Raw genomic sequence first — 19,322 nt, 5'->3', positions numbered from 1 at the left:
TGTTTTATTGTTTGATATCATTTCTCTATTCCTCTCCCGTTGAACCCTTCCCTCTTCTGGTGCTACATTACTGTAACGATCCGATCCACCGTTACTCAAGGGCATCTCGTGCGGAATCCAAAAATTCTGGAAATACGTTGCCAAATTTAAAAATTTGAACACACAAAGAAACTGGCTTATTTTAAAAATTGACTGAGCTGACGTCTGTCCGCCATAGCGGGAAGCCTCCCCCTATAGCGTTAAAAGGGTTAGGTTATGATCTCTATGTGATAAAAGGGTTAGGTTATGATCTGATATGAGGGTGGCATAGCAGGTAGGCTTGGGAAGCCTTAGGGTGGCATAAAGGTATGCTAAGGAAGCCTTAGAGTGGCCTAGATGGTGGAGTTGGCAGTGGAAGTAGGTGGGATGACTTAAGATAGAATGTATGAGTTCGAAGAAGTGTTGTCGTATTAAGCATGGTAAATGGGTGGCTCAGGGTTGTAGTTAAATATAAGTTTCATGTTTCCTGATTATTTGCATTATATTATATGGTAGGTTCGGGTCGACCGATGATGCCTACCCATACATGTTTGTACTAATACTACTCTTGTTATGCCACTCGACATAGTCTGATTGCAGGATTCAATGATGTTTCGTAGGTGAAGACGAAGATGATCTCCGACAACTTCTATTCTTCCTTCCTTATGGGAGAGTTGTCTTATTTCTTTCATAAATTGTACTCTTCAGAAGCTCTTGTACCTGTTTAGACTAGTTCCTTGGGGGAGGGATCAGTGTATTTTCTTTACAAAGGTATTTTAATTTGATGAATTGTGAGTATTTCAATATATAAATAGGTTGTTCAGATTATGTTTTATTTATTTTTCCGCATGTCATGATCGTTTTGGGGGTTGAGGGTTCTCCTATCTAGGAGTTAGAGTAGGTGCTCGCACAGCTCGGTGGGTTGGGTCGTGACAATTACTAGTGTTGTCAAAGGCGCGCTTAAGCCCTAAATGAAGGCTCAAGGCGTGTTAAGTGCATCGCCTCGCTTAATGTGCGCTTCAGTATTGTCATCAAGGTTCTAAAGCATACTTTATCCTTGCCAATGAGGCTCATCTAAAGAGACAACACTAAACAATTTATTTTACACTTTGTCGTATTTTTTTTCAATTTCATTTTCATATATTTATTCTTTCTTATAATTATTAGTCTTCGACTAAACATATATATTTGTATTTATTCTCCCTTTGTGCCTTTTATCAATAAAGCCCACGCTTTACTTGCGCTTTGCTCGTAAAACCCCAACGGACCTTAGAGCTTTTTTGCACTTTTTGCTCTTGATAATAATAATGTATCTTGAGGGTTCATTATATCTACTTAATATATAAGAAATAATGTCTTTTACTATAGGTCCTCAACCCAGCTCATAAGACCAGGCTGATTCTTTCTTAGGACCAAGCACCTAAAAACATGTTGAGGGTAGGTGGGTGAAAGACAGACCCAAGGTCTTTATGTACTACAAACCATGTTAAGTTGTATAGTTCCAATTTTTTTGAGAGTTTAATTGCCATAGAGGTAAGAGCTTCATATATTTTAGGTCTTTAACAGATTTTTAGGATTAAACCATAGTGGTGGAAACCTGTGAATTCATATGGATCAACCAATTTTCATAGACTTGAAACTTAGAAAGTCAGATGGACCTTATGTGCAATTATCACATTGCTCTTCATACTCCACCGAATCCGGCTTCACATGAAGTTCCACGCTCATAAAAACGATTTTTTCTACGAAACTGATTGGCATTTTTCTCATAAGAAGATAATGTCATAAAATATTATCATAAAGTCATATAATCCTCTCATACATGCATTCACCAAATTACTTTTAAGTCCTACAACTATTTATATATGTAGCAAGTTTGATAATTATAATTCATACGCACCATTATTGTACTCCTATTTTAATACATGTGTATCACTATTTAAGTTTGTTGAATACAGCAGGGTAGCAGGCATGCAGCCCAGAACATCTAACAACATAGCATACTATGGGTACATCCCAACATTAACCCCCCAATAGCTTGAAGGCATAATCAAACTATGGATTCACTTATTCTTTCCCATGTATCTCATTTCTCAAAAAAGCAATACCTAAAGCAACAAGAGTTCCAGCATCTTATAAAAAAGCAGTGCACTATGACAAAATTAACCACTTGTAAGTTCACATTCAGAAACTTAACTCAGACCTGTCGAAGTTGTCGCCTGATGACCACCCATTTCGTCTTTCTTTCAGAAGATTGAGGGCGCAAAGAACCCAAAAGGGAAAGAAGCTTCAAAATGGGAACAAGAGATCAATACATGCTCCAAAGTGAGTTCAGAGACACAATAAGCTAGGCCACTCGACATGGCACTTCGATTCAATACCTCTGCAACTTTTTGTCTGTGCTCTGGTCTGATTCCGGCCCAAGTCCAAATTGCATCCAAAAGATCCGCATGATTCAAATGAATATCACATGATTCAGATTGAAAGTAATGAAGTATAATGTCCATCGTGGCCTGTGATTAAAAGGAAACTAAGTAGAATACAGACTGTACTTGTATTACAATGCTAGCTAGAATGAAGTGCAAGACAAGGGCAGATCAGGGAAAGTAAAGGATCTTGGTAACAAAGCAATACCCATCAAGTGACTCAACATAGCAATATCAACCATGAAAATGTAGGAAATATCTTTACACCATCTCTGATTAGGAATTTGGGATTCTTTGTCATCAGAAAAAATGAATCTTCTGAGGCTTTGGAAATGAGTATGAAGAAATTGGTCATGTTTCACAAGATTGAGACTAACAACACAAATGCTAAGATGAGTGTCTTACCTTAATTATCTCTGCTTCAGTTAGAGCCGTTTCCCCTCCAATAATATCAAAATCCCCCTACAGGTAAGTTAATAACAAACTATAAAATTTATGAGCTAAATATCATCATTTCTCTATTCAGTCAAAGGAAACTGCTGAACGAAGTTAAAACCTGCAGATACCGGTTTGGGGGTGAATGACCAATCGCTCGCCTGTATACGTATGCTATTTCGTAGCGTTTAAAGAATGATTTCTGAGGAGGATGAAGATTTAAAATATGTAAGTAGATGCTTAACTTTAACCACAAAAGATATTCTAAATTTCCATTATTCTTTTCAAATTTGAATGTCCAATATGAATACGTTGATGGAAACTAAAAAAGTTTCATATCAAAAAGATGGACTCCCTCCATCAGAAACTGAGGTTTTTTCACTTGGCACCGGTATGACGATAAGAGTTCAAGATGTGTACCATTTATTGTTAACCAAGGGAACATGTAGGGCATATTAATAACTTTCACTTATTTAAAAAATAACTGTGTAGTGTACCAACAATAACTAAACCTTGATCCCGACTAGATGATTTCACCTATATGGCTCCTTCGCTTCCAAAAGTATGAGACTTTACGGAAAAGACAGGAAAAAAGAAAATGCTTCCACAATCTATAAGAGAACCGAACATAAGCAAGAGAAGTTATGAATATGGAATACAATTCTATAAATCATGAGATCTGTCAATGAGCTGATGACTTACCCGATTGGCAATGATCCATTTCACTAAAGGCAGTCGAAGTTCATGGCAAAGCTCAACCATGTCTCCTCCATGAGTCAAAAGCTTAACAGAGTTCCTTTCTCGACTGAACCAGCAGAGAGAAATTGAGAAAGAGAGTAGTAAATGTCAACCCATAAGATTAAAAATATAAAAAAGAAGGGTAAAATTATACTAAGTTAATGAGCAGGAAAACAGTGAAATGGACACCTATTTGGCAGTGGACATTCACCCAGCATTCGCACGGGTATAATCTCCAAATGCTTTGCACAATGTCGTCTGAAGACTTCTGTGGCAATCTCGATGACATGATCACGACTCTCAGTCTGTAGATCAGTGAACAGAATACACGAGGTATCCCTTCCAGCCACCTTCGAACTTTCAAGATTTGTGTTATGGCCTTTTGTGTTTAAAGTGTCTTCATTGAAAACGGCATTTACAATTTTATCATAAACACCAGTGTCATCTGAAGTGTGAATTGTCCTAAGAATATCTGCAGGTACAGGAAAAGAAATTTACACAAAGAAGAAAGCAACACTGCTAAACAAAATAGAGTTTAACCTAGTTCATAGTCTATACAGAAACAATTATGGGCCACACTTAAAAGAAAAAGAAGAGAGTGAAAGCTGGAAATATGGGAAACCTAGACTTCATCCAAGTATATGATCCACTCGTAATACTAATGCCATTTATACCTTTTGAAGTTATCATCGTCTATCATCACCCATTTATGCCTTTGTAGTTTGTATCATCTTTGTCCTCTGTTTCCATGCCCATCAATAAAATCACTTTTCGAGAAAATACGAGACATCTATGTCATAAAAGCAAAGAGATTTATTCATTTTTAAGGGGATAACGGGGATTGGATTGAATGATAAAATAGAATCCTGGGTCGCGAACAATGATTGATTGAGGATGAATAATCCATCCCTAATTCTACGGGTAAACGATTTTCTCATCCTAGATGGTGAGAGACTATGATGGACGAGATGTTTGATTGACATGCGAGTGGTACTTGGGAGCTTATTCCAATTCTTTCACGTAAATCTATTGTCAGTTGTTGTTGGTTTTATGAAGTCAAAGTTGGTCCGAATGGACAAGTTGATAGGCTTAAGGCTCAACTTGTTGCCAAGGGCTACACTCAGATATTCAGACTTGATGACAGTGATACTCTCTCCCGTGGCTAAAATGTCATATGTCTGTCTTTTTCTATCCATGGTTGTTGTCCGTCATTGGCCTCTTTATCAGTTGGTTATTGAGAATGTTTATCTCCACAGTCACCTTGAAAATGAAGTTAATATGGAGCAACCACCGAGTTTGGCTGCTTAGGGAAAGTCAACGAGCCTTTTAAGTTGATTGTGTCGGTCACTCTATGGTCTGAAACATATCCTCGAGGCCTGGTTTGGGAAGTTCAACACAATAATTCGGGAGTTGACATGACTCCTTGTGATGCTGATCACTCAATGTTTTATTAGCTTTTTGCTCCAAATTTGTGTATTTATTTGGTGGTCTATGCCGATGATATTGTTATCACTGACAATAATCAGGATGGTATCACTAATTTGAAGCAACGTCTCTTTCAACACTTCAAGACTAAAGATCTCAGCCGACTGAACTATTTTGTCCAAATCAGGCATTGTTATTTCACAATGAAAGTATGTCCTAAGACACATTTCTTGAGGAAACATGAATGACGGGATGTAGATCCATTGACACTTCTATGGATCCAAAGGCTAAACACTTACAAGGACAGGAGAGTCACTTAGTGATCCTAGAATATATAAGAAGCCGGTAGGTAAGTTGAATTATCTCACAGTGATTAGACCTGACATTTCTTTTCCCATGGGACATGAGTGTTGTAAATCAATTCATAGATTCTCCCTGTAATAGTCATTGGAATGCAGTTGTCCACATTCTACGACATATAAAGTGAGCTCCACGAAAAGGGACTCTACAGGGATCAAGGTCATGAGCAGATCGTTGGATATATAGACATTGATTGGGCAAGATCACCTTCTGATAAATGTTCTACATCTCGATATTGTGCTTTAGTAAGAGGTAAATTGATGTCATGGAAGAATAAGAAACAAAATGGGGTTGCTCGATCTAGTGGGCAAGTAGAATATCCAGCAATGGTTAGCAACTTGTGAGCTAGTCTCGATCAAACAGTTGCTCAGAGAATTGAAATTTGGGGAAAACTGACAGATGGAACTTATGTGTAATAATCAAGCGGCCTTTCATATTGCGTCAAATCCGGCATTTCATGAGAGGATAAAAATTGAAATAAGTCTATTTTTCTCCAAATTTGACCAGTGAATTGAATAGTGATCAAGTTTTTCATTTCATAAAGTAAAAATGTGGTTCTAACCTTTAAACCTTTCAAGGTACATTATTGCATGTAAATGAAATGTGAAGCAAAAATACTCTTAGGAGATACTATTTAAAAATTGTGACGTCAAATGATCAGCTGACAAATATTTCCGTCAAGTCCCTCACTAGTCCTCATTTTAGTTACATCGTTAACAAGCTTGGTACATATGACTTATATGGACTGACTTGAGGGTGTGTGTTAGTATATTAATATATATAGTGTTTGATATGGAAAATGATTATGTATACAGTGTCCCACATGGAAAAGGATTACTATGTATTGTGTAGAATATAACTACAAATAGGGTTCAGTGTAATGATGTAGATACACATCTTAATAATATTTTTCCCATGTCTTTACTTCTCACAGTGTATATGGTGTGTGCTAATCCTTGTGCAGATGGGAGGAGTGGAGTGAAAAAGTGAAAGAAAATTGAAAATTTTGAAACTAAGTGAAAAAATGGCGATTCATCATAGAAATTCTGAGGTGACACTGATGTGTCATCTACATCAGCACGTTTCAGAAACACGCGATGTTCAAGAAGTTTAAGAAAGTAGTTTTGGCATCTGAATGTAACCCCATGGGGAACCGGAATGACAAACGATACAAGTAGACGTGTCTATTATTCAAATATATAAAACTGTCCACAAAGTGTAACTGGTCATGCATTATCCTAATAGCTTTACAGGCCAAATCTCAAACAGATTGAATAGCAGAACACACATAGAGATATACAATAATGAATAGGACTTGTGTTCCCCTTCTCATGTTCATGTGTTATTTAAGCAATGTAAAAATACTTAACATCACCCATTGTTTAGCTCAATGTGCTTAAGATCATCTCCGACCCCCCTCTATTTTATTCTCTATTCTCTATATTTGGAGAGTAAATTAGACAATACCCTCTCCAACCACACTCTATTTTACACTCTACTCTCTATTTATATAAAGGGTGAATAGTAGTTCTCCAAATTTAGAGAACTACTATTCATACTCTCTATTTCACTTTTTGATTATTTTATTATTATTTCTATTATATAATATTCGTAATTAACATATTATAAATCATATAAGACCATTAATTAAATCCTTAATATTCATAAATTATTTTTTAATTTTATATAACATTTTAAAAAACATATTATTTAATATATACTACTTTCATATCGAAATAATAATATTTCAATTGTTTTTAATTTTCGTCACACAAAATATATAATTTAAAATTATAACTCCCTCCGTCCCATTTTATATGAGTTATTTTGACTTGCCACGGAGTAAGAAAGAAATGAAGACTTTTGAAACTAGTGGTCAAAATAAGTGATAGATATTTGTGTAGTTGTAAATCACTTCATTATGGGTAAAATGGGCATTGTAAAGTTAAATTGTTACATAATATAGAAATGTGTCATTCTTTTTGGAATTGACTAAAAAGGAAAGTAAGTCATATAAATTGGGATAGAGGGAGTATTATTTTCTACTATGAAGAATGCACAAAATTTAAATGATAAGATGAAATTTTAATTTAAAAATACAATACATAACATAATAATTAAGGAAAAATGCCCATTTTGAACTCCGTAATGCATTATTAGAGCATTTATGGGAGCAACGTAATAATTTTGAATGTTGAGTATTTATGTAATGTTTATGTAATTGTATTTCATTAATGATTTCACTTTTATTTGAATTGTCATAAATATGTATAATATATAATATTTGCTTGCAATTTATGTTATTTAGAAATTTAGAATAAAATATAATTTTATATTAAAAAAATTTGAAAAGAATAAAATTTTATATTACATGAAGATTATATAGGGTGATTATTTGAAAAAAAGAAGAAAAGATTTATATTATGAAATAAGAAAATAAAAGTGAAATAGAAATAATAATATAATATCGATGAGAGAGAAGAAGATTCCTTTTTAAAGAGTAAAATAGAGAACTGGGTTGGAGTTGGTTGACTTGATCTCTATATTTGGAAAGTAAATAGAGAATAGGGTTGGAGATGCCCTAAGTTTGTCAAAAATTAGATATTTCTTGTCTTCCAAAACTCTCGTCGTCTTCACACCTACTTTACGGATAATCTCCAATCATTTCTTTTGTTATCACTCCTTAGATCAGTGTATAAGCAAGCTGGGGGATACACTCTACAAGAGAGCATTTTTTGAGTTTTGCTTATTTGATGCCGATTAAATATGCAACAACAAACAACCATAGCATAATTCCTCTGTTGCTTTGTTTTATCTCATGTCAGATGTCAACAGTGAACTTATCTACTTAAAAGGAAGTCATAGAGGAGGAAATAAGAGTCAAAGAAAGCTATATCAACTACTTACTATCCAGCATCTCATACTCCATTCGAGGAGGAAAGGCATTTTGAAGAAGTTCGTCGGCTGATGGACGGTCTGATGGACTTGGAGACATTAAGTGCTGTAACAAGGATGCCTGCTCTGGAAATTCGGCAGCCCATGCAGGAGGAACTTCTCCTTTTTGTTTTAAATCAGAAAGAACGATATGTCGCTCCATTGCAGTGTCAAAAGGATGCCACAACTCAAAGAAAACAACTCCTAAACTGTACATATCAGCCTGAGGACTATGGAGTCAGAAGCAAACTAGTATCCAAGTAGGCTTTTTGTTAAGATCAAGCAAAACTTGCTCAGAGAAAAAAAATCTGACCTTCTCATTAATCTTTGGCCACATTTGCTCTATTTCAGGTGCAGTATAGAAATATGTACCAACTTGACCAGTGCCATCAACAGAAACTCCTATCATCTCGGAAGCATCCACATCCTGGTCCAGCTGCTCTAGTTTCAAGAATTTGGCTGAAATTTCAAAGAGTAAATACGCCATATGTTTCAATTCAGATTCCTGCAACCAAGCAAAATAGAAGGACTACCAGGAATACCAGATATTTGTAGGACACTAGAGAAAATCGCAGTAACTGTAGATTGGTTGAACAGGGTAAAAGTTGTTGGTTCATTCAGAAAATACCCCAGAATATAAATTAATACAATAAAGGTATGGTCAATTTGTCTTACAACTGAACATAAAAGACATCCTATATACATGGGAAAAGATACCAGGACACTATAGGAAATTTCATTCCATGTCCAAACATGGATTTTCGAATTAGTGGAAAAGTTAGTGGTATCTCTCAGTGATCAAAAGTAGCTTTACATCCAATTATAATCTCATGTGAGAGTCTGTATTAAGTGCAAAACTCGCATGCCTTATATTCTGAATAAATTTCAGATTTTCCTCTTGGGATCTGAGAATAAGTAACCAGAATCAAAGACGGACACTTTCCACATTACTCACATGTCATATTTGCATATAAGGTTCTAGCAGAGCTTTTGGCTACTTCAGATTGGACAGAAAGAGTTTCACAAGGGAAGAGATTTTTTCAAAGTCAATCTTCGATGTAATTGTAAGAGTACTTTCACAGAAATGATATGACTGTAAGAATATTATCTGGCACCAATATGACGTGATAACACATTATATTATTTGTTGCTTGGCGATATAAATATATCCACTTAATTTTTGTATCAATCTCTGATTCTAATGAAAAGATTTAGGGAATTCCTTTTGCTTCTTGATTAAAGAGCACAGATGCTTGAACATCGTCGTATAAATCATGAAGCAAAAGATGAATACCTCAGTGAAGCCAAAAAAGAAATACTTTTACAAGTTAAGAATATGAAGCAAATGCTTACCAAGACCAAAATCCCCGATTTTAATGTCATTGCGAGCGTCAAAAAATATATTATTAGGTGTCAAGTCCCGATGAATAATGCCTTGTCCATGGATATGTGTCAAGCCTTCTACAATTTGTCGGAACAAATGCCATGCAAGTTCCTTGTCTAAATGACTATATGATTCAAACATTTGGCGGAGAGTCCTTCAAAAACATTAAATGAAGTCAGTTACTTCTGGCTGGGAAGAAAGGAATGACAGAAAGAGGAGAGAGAAAAATGTAGACTAATGGTTATTTCCTCTGTTTAGTAAGGAGAAAACAAGGGAGAAAGAGAACTCATGGAATTCTATGATTCAAACATCTAACTGGACTCCAAATGGAAATCTAAACATAGATTTGGGCTCGTGGGGTTATGGGTAACCAAATTTCAAATTTGTTTCGGGGTTTGACTGAGTTAAGTTAGGGTTGACTTTGACTTTGATTGAGTCTTAAATTATGGAATTGAGTTCAATGGCATTTTTATACCATTGAGTATTCTGTTTTTTTAAGAAAGCTAACAGTAGTATTTTTATACCATTGAGTGTTCTGTTTGGGCTTGGGACTTCCATGTTGGAGGTCTCAAGTTCGAAACCCCCTGCCAGCGAAAGCAAGGGGTTTGCCTTCTGGGTTGAGCTCGTCGCACCGGACTTGCCTAGTGCGGGTTACCTCTCCTGTGTGGTTTGCGAGCTATTGCATAGGAGCAGGGATTTTACCCTGTGCACACCCAAAGGGTAACGGTTGCGGGTTTCCCTTGTCATCAAAAAAATAAATCTCCAGCGCAACAATATTTACAGTTCAAAAAGCAAAACAAAAGTGATCCTTAATCTTCTTACAGGGATTCGATAATGTCTAATAAAAATTTTGCTACTTCCGTGATTTCTTCTTTACACCAAAACTAAAACAAAAGAAACAATTCATGTTGATTTTCTGAATCAGGTTACTACTTTCTTCAAAGCATCTTAAGTTCCTTCCCTTCCAAATTGTCCACCAAATACATGCAGGTACAGCTCCCCATCATATTTTCTGCTACACAGTTCCTCCCATGTTGTTCCAACCAGATAGCAATTCTCCAGTGTCTTTGGGATAAGCCATATGATCCCTTTCATACCTAAGAACAATTTCTATAGTTGATCCGTGACTTTGCAGTGTAAAAATAAATGGTTGGTGTTCTCTGCATCCTTTCCACAAAGGTAACATTTTGAGCAAAGTTGCAAACCCCTCCTCCTCAAGTTATCTTGGGTTAGATATGCATCTTTAACCACCAGCCACAAGAAACAATCCACCTCGTATGGTATTTTGACCTTCCAAATGTGCTTCCAAGGCCAGATGATTTGTTGTCCAGTGTCACTTAGAGCTATGATGTTAATCATTACATTATGATTGGAAGAAGAATATAGTGGATCCAATCATCATATAATGACTACTTGTTAATCATTAATGATGATTGGATGAAGTAAAGATTGCAAAAGTAACAAGTTTCAGCCAAATGACGTAAGGATTGAAAATTAGAAGAGAAACACTAAGGCGATGTGCACGTTTGGCACAAGAAAGGCGCCAATTGCCTGAACCAGGGAAAACCCGCAAACCCGATATGCACGCTTGGAGCAGGCATAGGGCCAATGTCAGGAATTTTTAGAGTAAAATGCATGCAATGTCAAGGCGAAGTGCCAAGAAAGGCCAGGAAGTCTGGAAATGTCATTAATTTTGCACGACCCGGGGTTCTTCCAATTCGATTTTGGATTGACTTTGGACGTGTCCTACACCTATAAATACACTCTAAACACGAGCTCTGAGAAACTTTTGATGCTGGGAGAGCAAGGAACAGCCGTGGAGCTTCATTGTTCATATTTTCTTCCGTCAAACTAGTTATTTTATGTTTCCTTGGATGAATTTTCGTTTTGCTACCATGTCTATGTGGAGCTAAACTTCACGTTCAGGGTTGTGGTTCTTTCATGATCATTGTTATTAAGATTGATTTTGATTGATTAACTTATCGTAATTGAGTTATTTTCTCTTTTGATCTTAATTATTTGATCACCAATTGAACACTATCCATGGCTCATTAGAACTTGAGAAAGGGAATTGCGAGCACAATAAGAGTGCATAGAGCTTGTTCATGAACATACGCATCGGGGAATCGTTTGGAGTTTGAGGATAGAATATACCCTTTAAACTTGAATGTGTTCTGCTATTTTTTGACGACCATGGAAATATAGGCATTAGAGTAGTTTGAACAGACTTCTATGCGATTCAGAAGATACTCATAAGTTAATAACCTGTAATAGTGCAGTTATTTTCCTGTAATAGTGCAGTTATTTTCCTGTAATAGTGCAGTTATTTTCCTGTAATAGTGCAGTTATTTTCCTGTAATAGTGCAGTTATTTTCATGTAATAGTGCAGTCTTTCATTCCAGTTAAGTTAGGAAGTCATGTCCTAGTTTCTAGGGGTAGTTATTTTATAAGTATTGTATTTAAACTATCTGGTGTCTGAGAAAATATAAGCAGAAAATTATTCAAGTCTTTGAGTACTTCAAACTCAAGAGATTACAGGTTCTCTCTTAACGAACCAGCACCATAGGTCATCGGAAGAAAACATTTGATTTCACACTACAACGCACCATAACCAGATCCATATCAGGGGACCATAACAACTTGGTATCAGAGACGGATATTATGGGAGATCAAATTCAACATCAACTAGCACAATTGGTGAACTTATTTCAAGAAGAGCGTGCATCCAATATAGCGAGACAGGAAGCAATAAATGCTCGCTTAGATGCACTCACAAAGGATCTAGCGAATTCGAAGGTTGATTCTGAATCAACTGATCATACCAGTCAGAATCGGGGCTGGAAGGGTAAAAGTGGAGTGGCAGAAGGGTCAAAATCAGATGCAGGAGGAAGTTCCTTCATTCCTAGGTATACAAAGTTGGATTTTCCACGGTTTACTGGCCAAGGGGACCCGTTGGGATGGCTGAACAGATGTGATCACTTTTTTCGACACCAACAAACTCCAGATGAAGAAAAAGTTAGTCTTGCTTCTTTTCATTTAGAGGGGAATGCACAACTTTGGTTTCTTCAACTAGAGACAGATCTGCCTGAACCGTCTTGGGATGAGTTCAAACGTTATTGTAACCTTCGTTTTGGGCCACCAATCAGAAGTCAGAAGTTAGGAGAGTTGGCTAAGTTGCACCAGATTGGATCCGTGGCAGATTACCAAGAAAAGTTTGAGCAATTAATTTCGCGGGCTGGTACACTCACACAGTCACAAAAAATTGAACTTTATATCAGTGGTCTTGCTGATTATATAGCAATTGAGGTTGAGTTGCATAATCCTCCAGATTTGGCTACAACGATGAGTTTATCCCGGCTTTATGAACGCAAGGAACAATCAGTTTATTCGCAATCGTTAGATGCTTGCAAATCCAAGACAACAGATTTCTCACCTCAACAACATGCCAGATTTGTGAAGAAACTAACCAGACCTGAAATGGAGGAAAGGCGACTTAAGGGACTTTGTTTCAATTGTGAAGAACCATTCACCCGAGGTCATCAATGCAAGAAATTATTCTAGATTGACTTTATAGACGATGAGGAAGAGTTTGCTGGAAAGGAGGGAAATACTAATTTCCGCACTTAGCGCTTGAGGACAAGCGCGATTTGAAGGAGGAGAGTAATGTTATCACTCCATAGTTATCCAATAGTTACTGCAGTAATTTCTCTTTAGTAGCAATTATTTTCCTGTAATAGTGCAGTTATTTTCATGTAATAGTGCAGTCTTTCATTCCAGTTAAGTTAGGAAGTCATGTCCTAGTTTCTAGGGGTAGTTATTTTATAAGTATTGTATTTAAACTATCTGGTGTCTGAGAAAATATAAGCAGAAAATTATTCAAGTCTTTGAGTACTTCAAACTCAAGAGATTGCAGGTTCTCTCTTAACGAACCAGCACCATAGGTCGTAGGATGAAAACATTTGATTTCACACTACAACGCACCATAACCAGATCCATATCAGGGGACCATAACAACTACATGCTGGAACAACTTCTTTCTCAAATATTCAATGGTATACATGGTTGTTATCCAATGATACTGACGGATACAATTATCATATGAAGTCAACAAGATTGAGAATGAAAGATGCGAGTAACTAGTTTGAGTTTGCTAGGCTGTTAGAGAGAGCACACTTTTATTATTTAATTGTATTATCAACACGCCCTCTCACGTGCAGGACTAATTCTTTTTCATGAGCCACGCATGTGGAAATTCTTTTTGAAATAGGTGACAGTGAGATTCGATCTCAAGACCTTTGCATGCTCTGATACCAAGTTGAAGTGTGTGACCATCTCATCCAAAAGCTTAAGCTGTTAGAGAGAGCACACTTTTATTATTTAATTGTATCATCAACAGTAACCTTAGAGGAACCGTGAACATGGGAGAATGGGAGCAGAGTCAGTTCTTTGCAGAATCTGATAATTCTCTGCCTTTAAGTTTTAACTTTTATTTCTTTCCCAGATTTGTTTGTAGCATTTGCCCATTCTCTGGCTTTAAGATGTAACTTATTTCAATTTTCCCAGGTTTGTTGTGATACTACGAGCATGACACTTGTGGTACCAACTTTATCTTCTTTATGAAAAATAAATCTCTAGTGGTTGCATGTACTATAGGCAAAAAAAGGCAGAGCTTAGCTAAAATGAGGAAGTGACTTGCTCTATTCAAGAAACAATAAGGATCCCAGAGAAAGGATATGAAAAGGCAGGAGATATAATTAAATCCTGCAAATGGAAGACAAGCAACACCATCTAAGTTAAAGAAAATAAGAGAAGGCGATGAGTACTGGAAGATTAGATGAAAATTCAAAAGAAAAGTAAATGATTTGAAGGATTAAGGAAGATTACGAAGTAAAAACAGTACGCGTAGGCTCTCCCAGTTTTTTCTCAGTTTAACTCGGGTAGGCTCTTGATTCTCATCCCTTTAACTTTTTTTGGCTGATTTTGAGATAAGTGGACCTTTCCTTTAGAAAAGAAAGGAAATGGGGAGGGGATGCAGAAAATCTAATAGATAAGAAAGGAAAGAAAGAACCTTGGGCAGTATTCCATTTGGATATATAGGTAAGTCGACTCAAGCTTATTCTCCTGTCCAAGATGGTCCGACACACTCCCATCCACATAGGTGAAACTAGAGTTTACTACTGTTCTGGAACCACAGCTGGAATCATCACAGGAGACAGTGATGCCTGTTTCAAACCATGCCTGAAATGTTTGAGTAATAGATCATTTAAACATCATAGGAGCCATTGAAATCGAACAATGGATTCCAAATGCTTGCACAAGATGAATTCTTTTATATCAGATACCTGGTAATAACGAACAATGTGTTGATGCTGCAACCGGGAAAGTGTGGCAACTTCCCTGAATAAATGAAAGAAGAAACTTCTTGAAATAACACAATGTCAAGTATTTAGAGAAAAATAAAGATTTTGATTTTGGTATTCAGTAAAAGGAACTCTGCAACAAGCAGTTTCTACTGACATATAGAGCATGTGATGGACAACGATAAATACTGACAATGGCTAGCATGAAACATCAAAGAGGATTATGTGAACATGCAGAAGGAATAAGATACAAAATAAGAACAAGAATCATATCAGAAGGTAATGTGGGTACTACCACATGCTTATTCATGATCACGAAACCATCTCATCAATAATCCCTTGGGAAATGGAAATGCATAAGAAAATCCGCATAGGGCTCATTACTTATATTGCACAGTTAATACACCAAGAAGCACAAAAGCTTTTTCTCTTTTACCCCTCACATACCAAGTCACAGCCAAAGTATCAAATTAATCATGAAGAGACTATGTAACAAACCTTGCTTTGCAAGTATAACAGAAACAAATGAAAAGTTGTAGGAACACTAGATTGTACGAAAGAAGAGAAGAAAGATATGGAAGAGAGTGTGCCTGTGTGTGTGTGTGTAAACATGAAACTGAAGATATAACCAAGATGGAAAAAGAAAATCAGCATAGCAGGAGCCATGTAGGTTATAGGAGGAACAGTCCCAGAAATGTTAAATTAGATAAGGCCAACTAGCTTCCAAGTACAAACACTGCTGAGCTGCGTAAGAACAAAAGCAGACTAATCTATCTTCTATCTATATCTATATATCGATATCTATCTATCTATCTATCTATATATATATATATATACTATCTTAAAGGCATGAACTCCCTAACTTGAATGTTAAATTACTAAAACACCCCAACTTAAAACACCCAAATTAGTATATCTTTTATATTTTATATTGTATTACATTTATTTATTTATATTATAAAATATATTAAAAGCAGACACGTTTTCATATTGAAGGGTTGTGACTTTTTTGAAAGGTTGTGACCTTTTCAAAAAGTTGTGACTTTTCTGTAGGGTTGTGTCTTTTCTGATTAGGAACAATAAGCACTTATTCATACTACCCTTTATTGTTTATAAATAGAGGGGTTCCCTCACATTTTTAAACTACGAATTTCCTAAGTTTTCTATTCTTCTTCTTCAAACACACAATTTAGTGCATCTTCTATATTTCATATCATATTATATTTATTTATTATATATTATATATTTATATTATATTAAAAGAAGACACCTTTACACATTAAAGGGTTGTGACTTTTCCAAAGGATTTTCATTTTTCCAAAGAGTTGTGACTTTTCTAAAAAGCTGTGACTTTTTCGATGAGTTTTGACCTTTCTGAAGGGCTATGACTTTTCTAAAGGTTTATGACTTTTTTGAGAACATGTTCATACTAACTACAAATTTTCTAAGTTTTCTATTCTTCTTAAAACACCCAATTTAGTACATATTCTATATTTCATACTATATTTATTTATATTATAAAATATATTTAAAGAAGACACATTTTCACATTGAAGGATTGTGACTTTTTCGAAGAGTTGTGACCTTTTAAAAGGTTGTGACTTTTCTGATGTATTTTGATTTTTTCAAAGGGTTGTGAATTTTCCAAAGGATTGTGCCTTTCATGATAAGTCATAATAAGCACATATTCATACTATTCTTTGTTTTCTATAAACAGAGGGGTTCCCTCACATTTTTAAACTACGAATTTCCTAAGTTTTCTATTCTTCTTCTTAAAACACCCAATTTAGCACATCTTTTATATATATATATTAAAAGCAGGCATCTTTTCTAAAGAGTTGTGACTTTTTCGAAGGTTTGTGATTTTTTTTAAAGAGTTGTGACCTTTCTGAAGGGTTGTGACTTCTCCGAATGATTGTGCTTTTTCTTAACACATGTTCATACTACCATTTGTTGGCTATAAATAGAGGGGTTCTCTCACAGTTTTAAACGATGGAATATCTAAGTTTTCTATTCTTCTTCTTCTTAAAACACCCAATTTTGCACATATTCTATATTTCATACTATATTTATTTATTTATATATTGTATTATAACATATATTAAAAGAAAACACACTTTCACATTGAAGGAATGTGACTTTTTCCAAGAGTTGTGACTTTTCTGAAGGGTTCTGACTTTTCCGAAGAGTTGTGATTTTTTCAAAAAGTTTTGACTTTTCTAAAGGGTTGTTACTTTTACAAAGAGTTGTGACTTTTCCAAAGGCTTGTAACTTTTCAGAAAAGTTGTGACTTTTTCGAAGGTTGAGGCTTTCCCTAAGAGTTGTGACTTTTCCAATGAGTTGTGATCTAGGTAAAGGGTTGGGACTTTTCTGAGGCACACTAATCACATGTTCATCCTATTCTATGTTGGTTACAAATAGAGGGATTCTCTCACATTTTTAAACTACAAATTGTCTAAGTTTTCTATTTTTCTTCTTCTTCTTAAAACACTAAATTCAGTCATATTCTATATTGCATATTACATTTTTTATTTATATTATATATATTATGTTAAACAAAGACACCTTTTCACATTGAAGGGTTATGACTTTTCCGAAAGGTTGTGACATTTTTAAAGAGTTGTGACTTTTTTGAAGGATTGTCACTTTTCAAAGAGTTGTGATTTTTCCAAAGAGTTGTGACTTTTTCGATGAATTGTGACATTTCTGAAGGGTCGTGACTTTTCTGATAAGGCACAATAAGCACATGTTCATTCTACTCTTTGTTGGCTATAAATAGAGGGTGCCCTCACATTTTTAAACTACGAATTTTCTAAGTTTTCTATTCTTCTTCTAAAAACACCAAATTTAGTAAATATACTATATTTCATATTAGATTATATTTATTTATTTATATATTATATTATATTACATTAAAAACAGACACCTTTTTACATTGAAGGGTTGTGACTTTTCCAAAGGGTTATAACTTTTTCAAAGAGTTATGACTGTTCTGATGAATTGTGACATTTCCAAAAGATTGTGACTCTTTTGATAAGGCGTAATTAACACATGTTCGTACTACCCTTTTGGCTATAAATTCAAGGGTTTCCTCACATTTTTAAACTACGAATTTGCTCAGATTTCTATTCTTATTCAAGTGTTATTTGTAGTCATTCAGTGAGTTAAAAGTTCAGTGGAATTGGAACACCCCCTAACTTGAATGTTAAATTAATATAGTACTCAAACTGAAGACACTAAATTTATTATATCTTTTATATTTTATTTATATTTATTTATATTGTACTAAAAGTTGGAACTCCAATAATACAACAATAACTAAGCAATGAATTATAGGGGAGGGAGGAGAAGGTATATTTAATAGGTGTAATTAAGAGATTGTAAGTCTCTTTTTTATTTTTACACATCACAATTGATTTTAAAATGAGAAAATTGTCAAAAAGAAGGAAATGTAATTGGAGGTTATAGAGAACTGTCACGTCACCTTATCTATATCTAAGTTTTATATTATATTTTATATTATAAATAGAATAGATATAAATGTTATTGGGATATTGATTTCACAAATTTCAATATGGACACACTTAGTAATCATAAGAAAGTTTACATCAATTATTCATATAAACTTATACTTTTTATCTCATTTATAATTGTTTACTTAAATAATTGGTTTAATAATATTGACATTATTTTAAAAAAAGTGTACTACATGATTTGATATGTGCAATGCACGTGTATCAAAAATAGTATAAAAGAAAACAGACAGTCAAGAAGTAAGTGATTGACACCTATAAAGCTCACTTAACCTACCTAAAACCAAGCATTGGGGGATGCTCCCAAACAACCGATACCATCATATATAAACCATTCATGTGATCGATAGCTAAGAAGTGAGATACTAACACTTGGAGCCTACAAGCCTTTCACCTCCAGTAAGTTCTTTCAAAGAATTTCTTAATACTTTATTTAAATTGTCTATTTAAAAAAGCTAATTTATGATTTTTTTATGACAAGGGAAACCCGCAGCCGCTACTCTTTGGATGCGCACAGGTAATTTATGATGTCATATATAAAATATTTAATTAGTTTGTTATAATCTATGTAAAATATGTATAAAACAATACTATACGTAGGACTCAAATTTTCCTCATCTGTGAGAATGACTCACCTCTTTATGTATTATTTTTATAGCTTGACCATGCTAGTTGAATATTGAAAGTTTTCCATCAAATCTTCATGCTC

At 35.0% G+C, this 19,322-nt stretch overlaps 1 protein-coding gene across 6 annotated transcripts in view; it reads right to left on the bottom strand.

Moving 5' to 3' along the window:
* LOC102605313 (probable serine/threonine-protein kinase GCN2) overlaps positions 1-19,322 on the bottom strand; it is a 61,527-nt gene that overhangs the window by 25,390 nt on the left and 16,815 nt on the right. For all 6 annotated transcript variants that reach the window (XR_001474003.1, XR_001474004.1, XM_015310767.1 and 3 more), the window contains exons 12-22: positions 15,063-15,117; positions 14,789-14,958; positions 9,690-9,874; positions 8,650-8,795; positions 8,310-8,559; positions 3,807-4,089; positions 3,582-3,684; positions 3,001-3,081; positions 2,850-2,906; positions 2,400-2,531; positions 2,222-2,305 (exon numbers count right to left, since the gene is read on the bottom strand). Coding sequence is in view for 4 of the 6 variants with exons in the window: in XM_015310767.1 (XP_015166253.1) it covers positions 2,222-2,305; positions 2,400-2,531; positions 2,850-2,906; positions 3,001-3,081; positions 3,582-3,684; positions 3,807-4,089; positions 8,310-8,559; positions 8,650-8,795; positions 9,690-9,874; positions 14,789-14,958; positions 15,063-15,117 (1,546 nt within the window). In the remaining 2 variants the exon portion in view is untranslated. The remainder of the gene's footprint in view (positions 1-2,221; positions 2,306-2,399; positions 2,532-2,849; positions 2,907-3,000; positions 3,082-3,581; positions 3,685-3,806; positions 4,090-8,309; positions 8,560-8,649; positions 8,796-9,689; positions 9,875-14,788; positions 14,959-15,062; positions 15,118-19,322) is intronic.

The sequence above is a fragment of the Solanum tuberosum genome, unplaced genomic scaffold, assembly GCF_000226075.1.
Source record: "Solanum tuberosum cultivar DM 1-3 516 R44 unplaced genomic scaffold, SolTub_3.0 scf00137, whole genome shotgun sequence".
Taxonomy (NCBI): domain Eukaryota; kingdom Viridiplantae; phylum Streptophyta; class Magnoliopsida; order Solanales; family Solanaceae; genus Solanum; species Solanum tuberosum.
The sequence above is the reverse complement of the archived record's forward strand: the minus strand, read 5'-3'. Positions and strand labels throughout refer to the sequence as shown.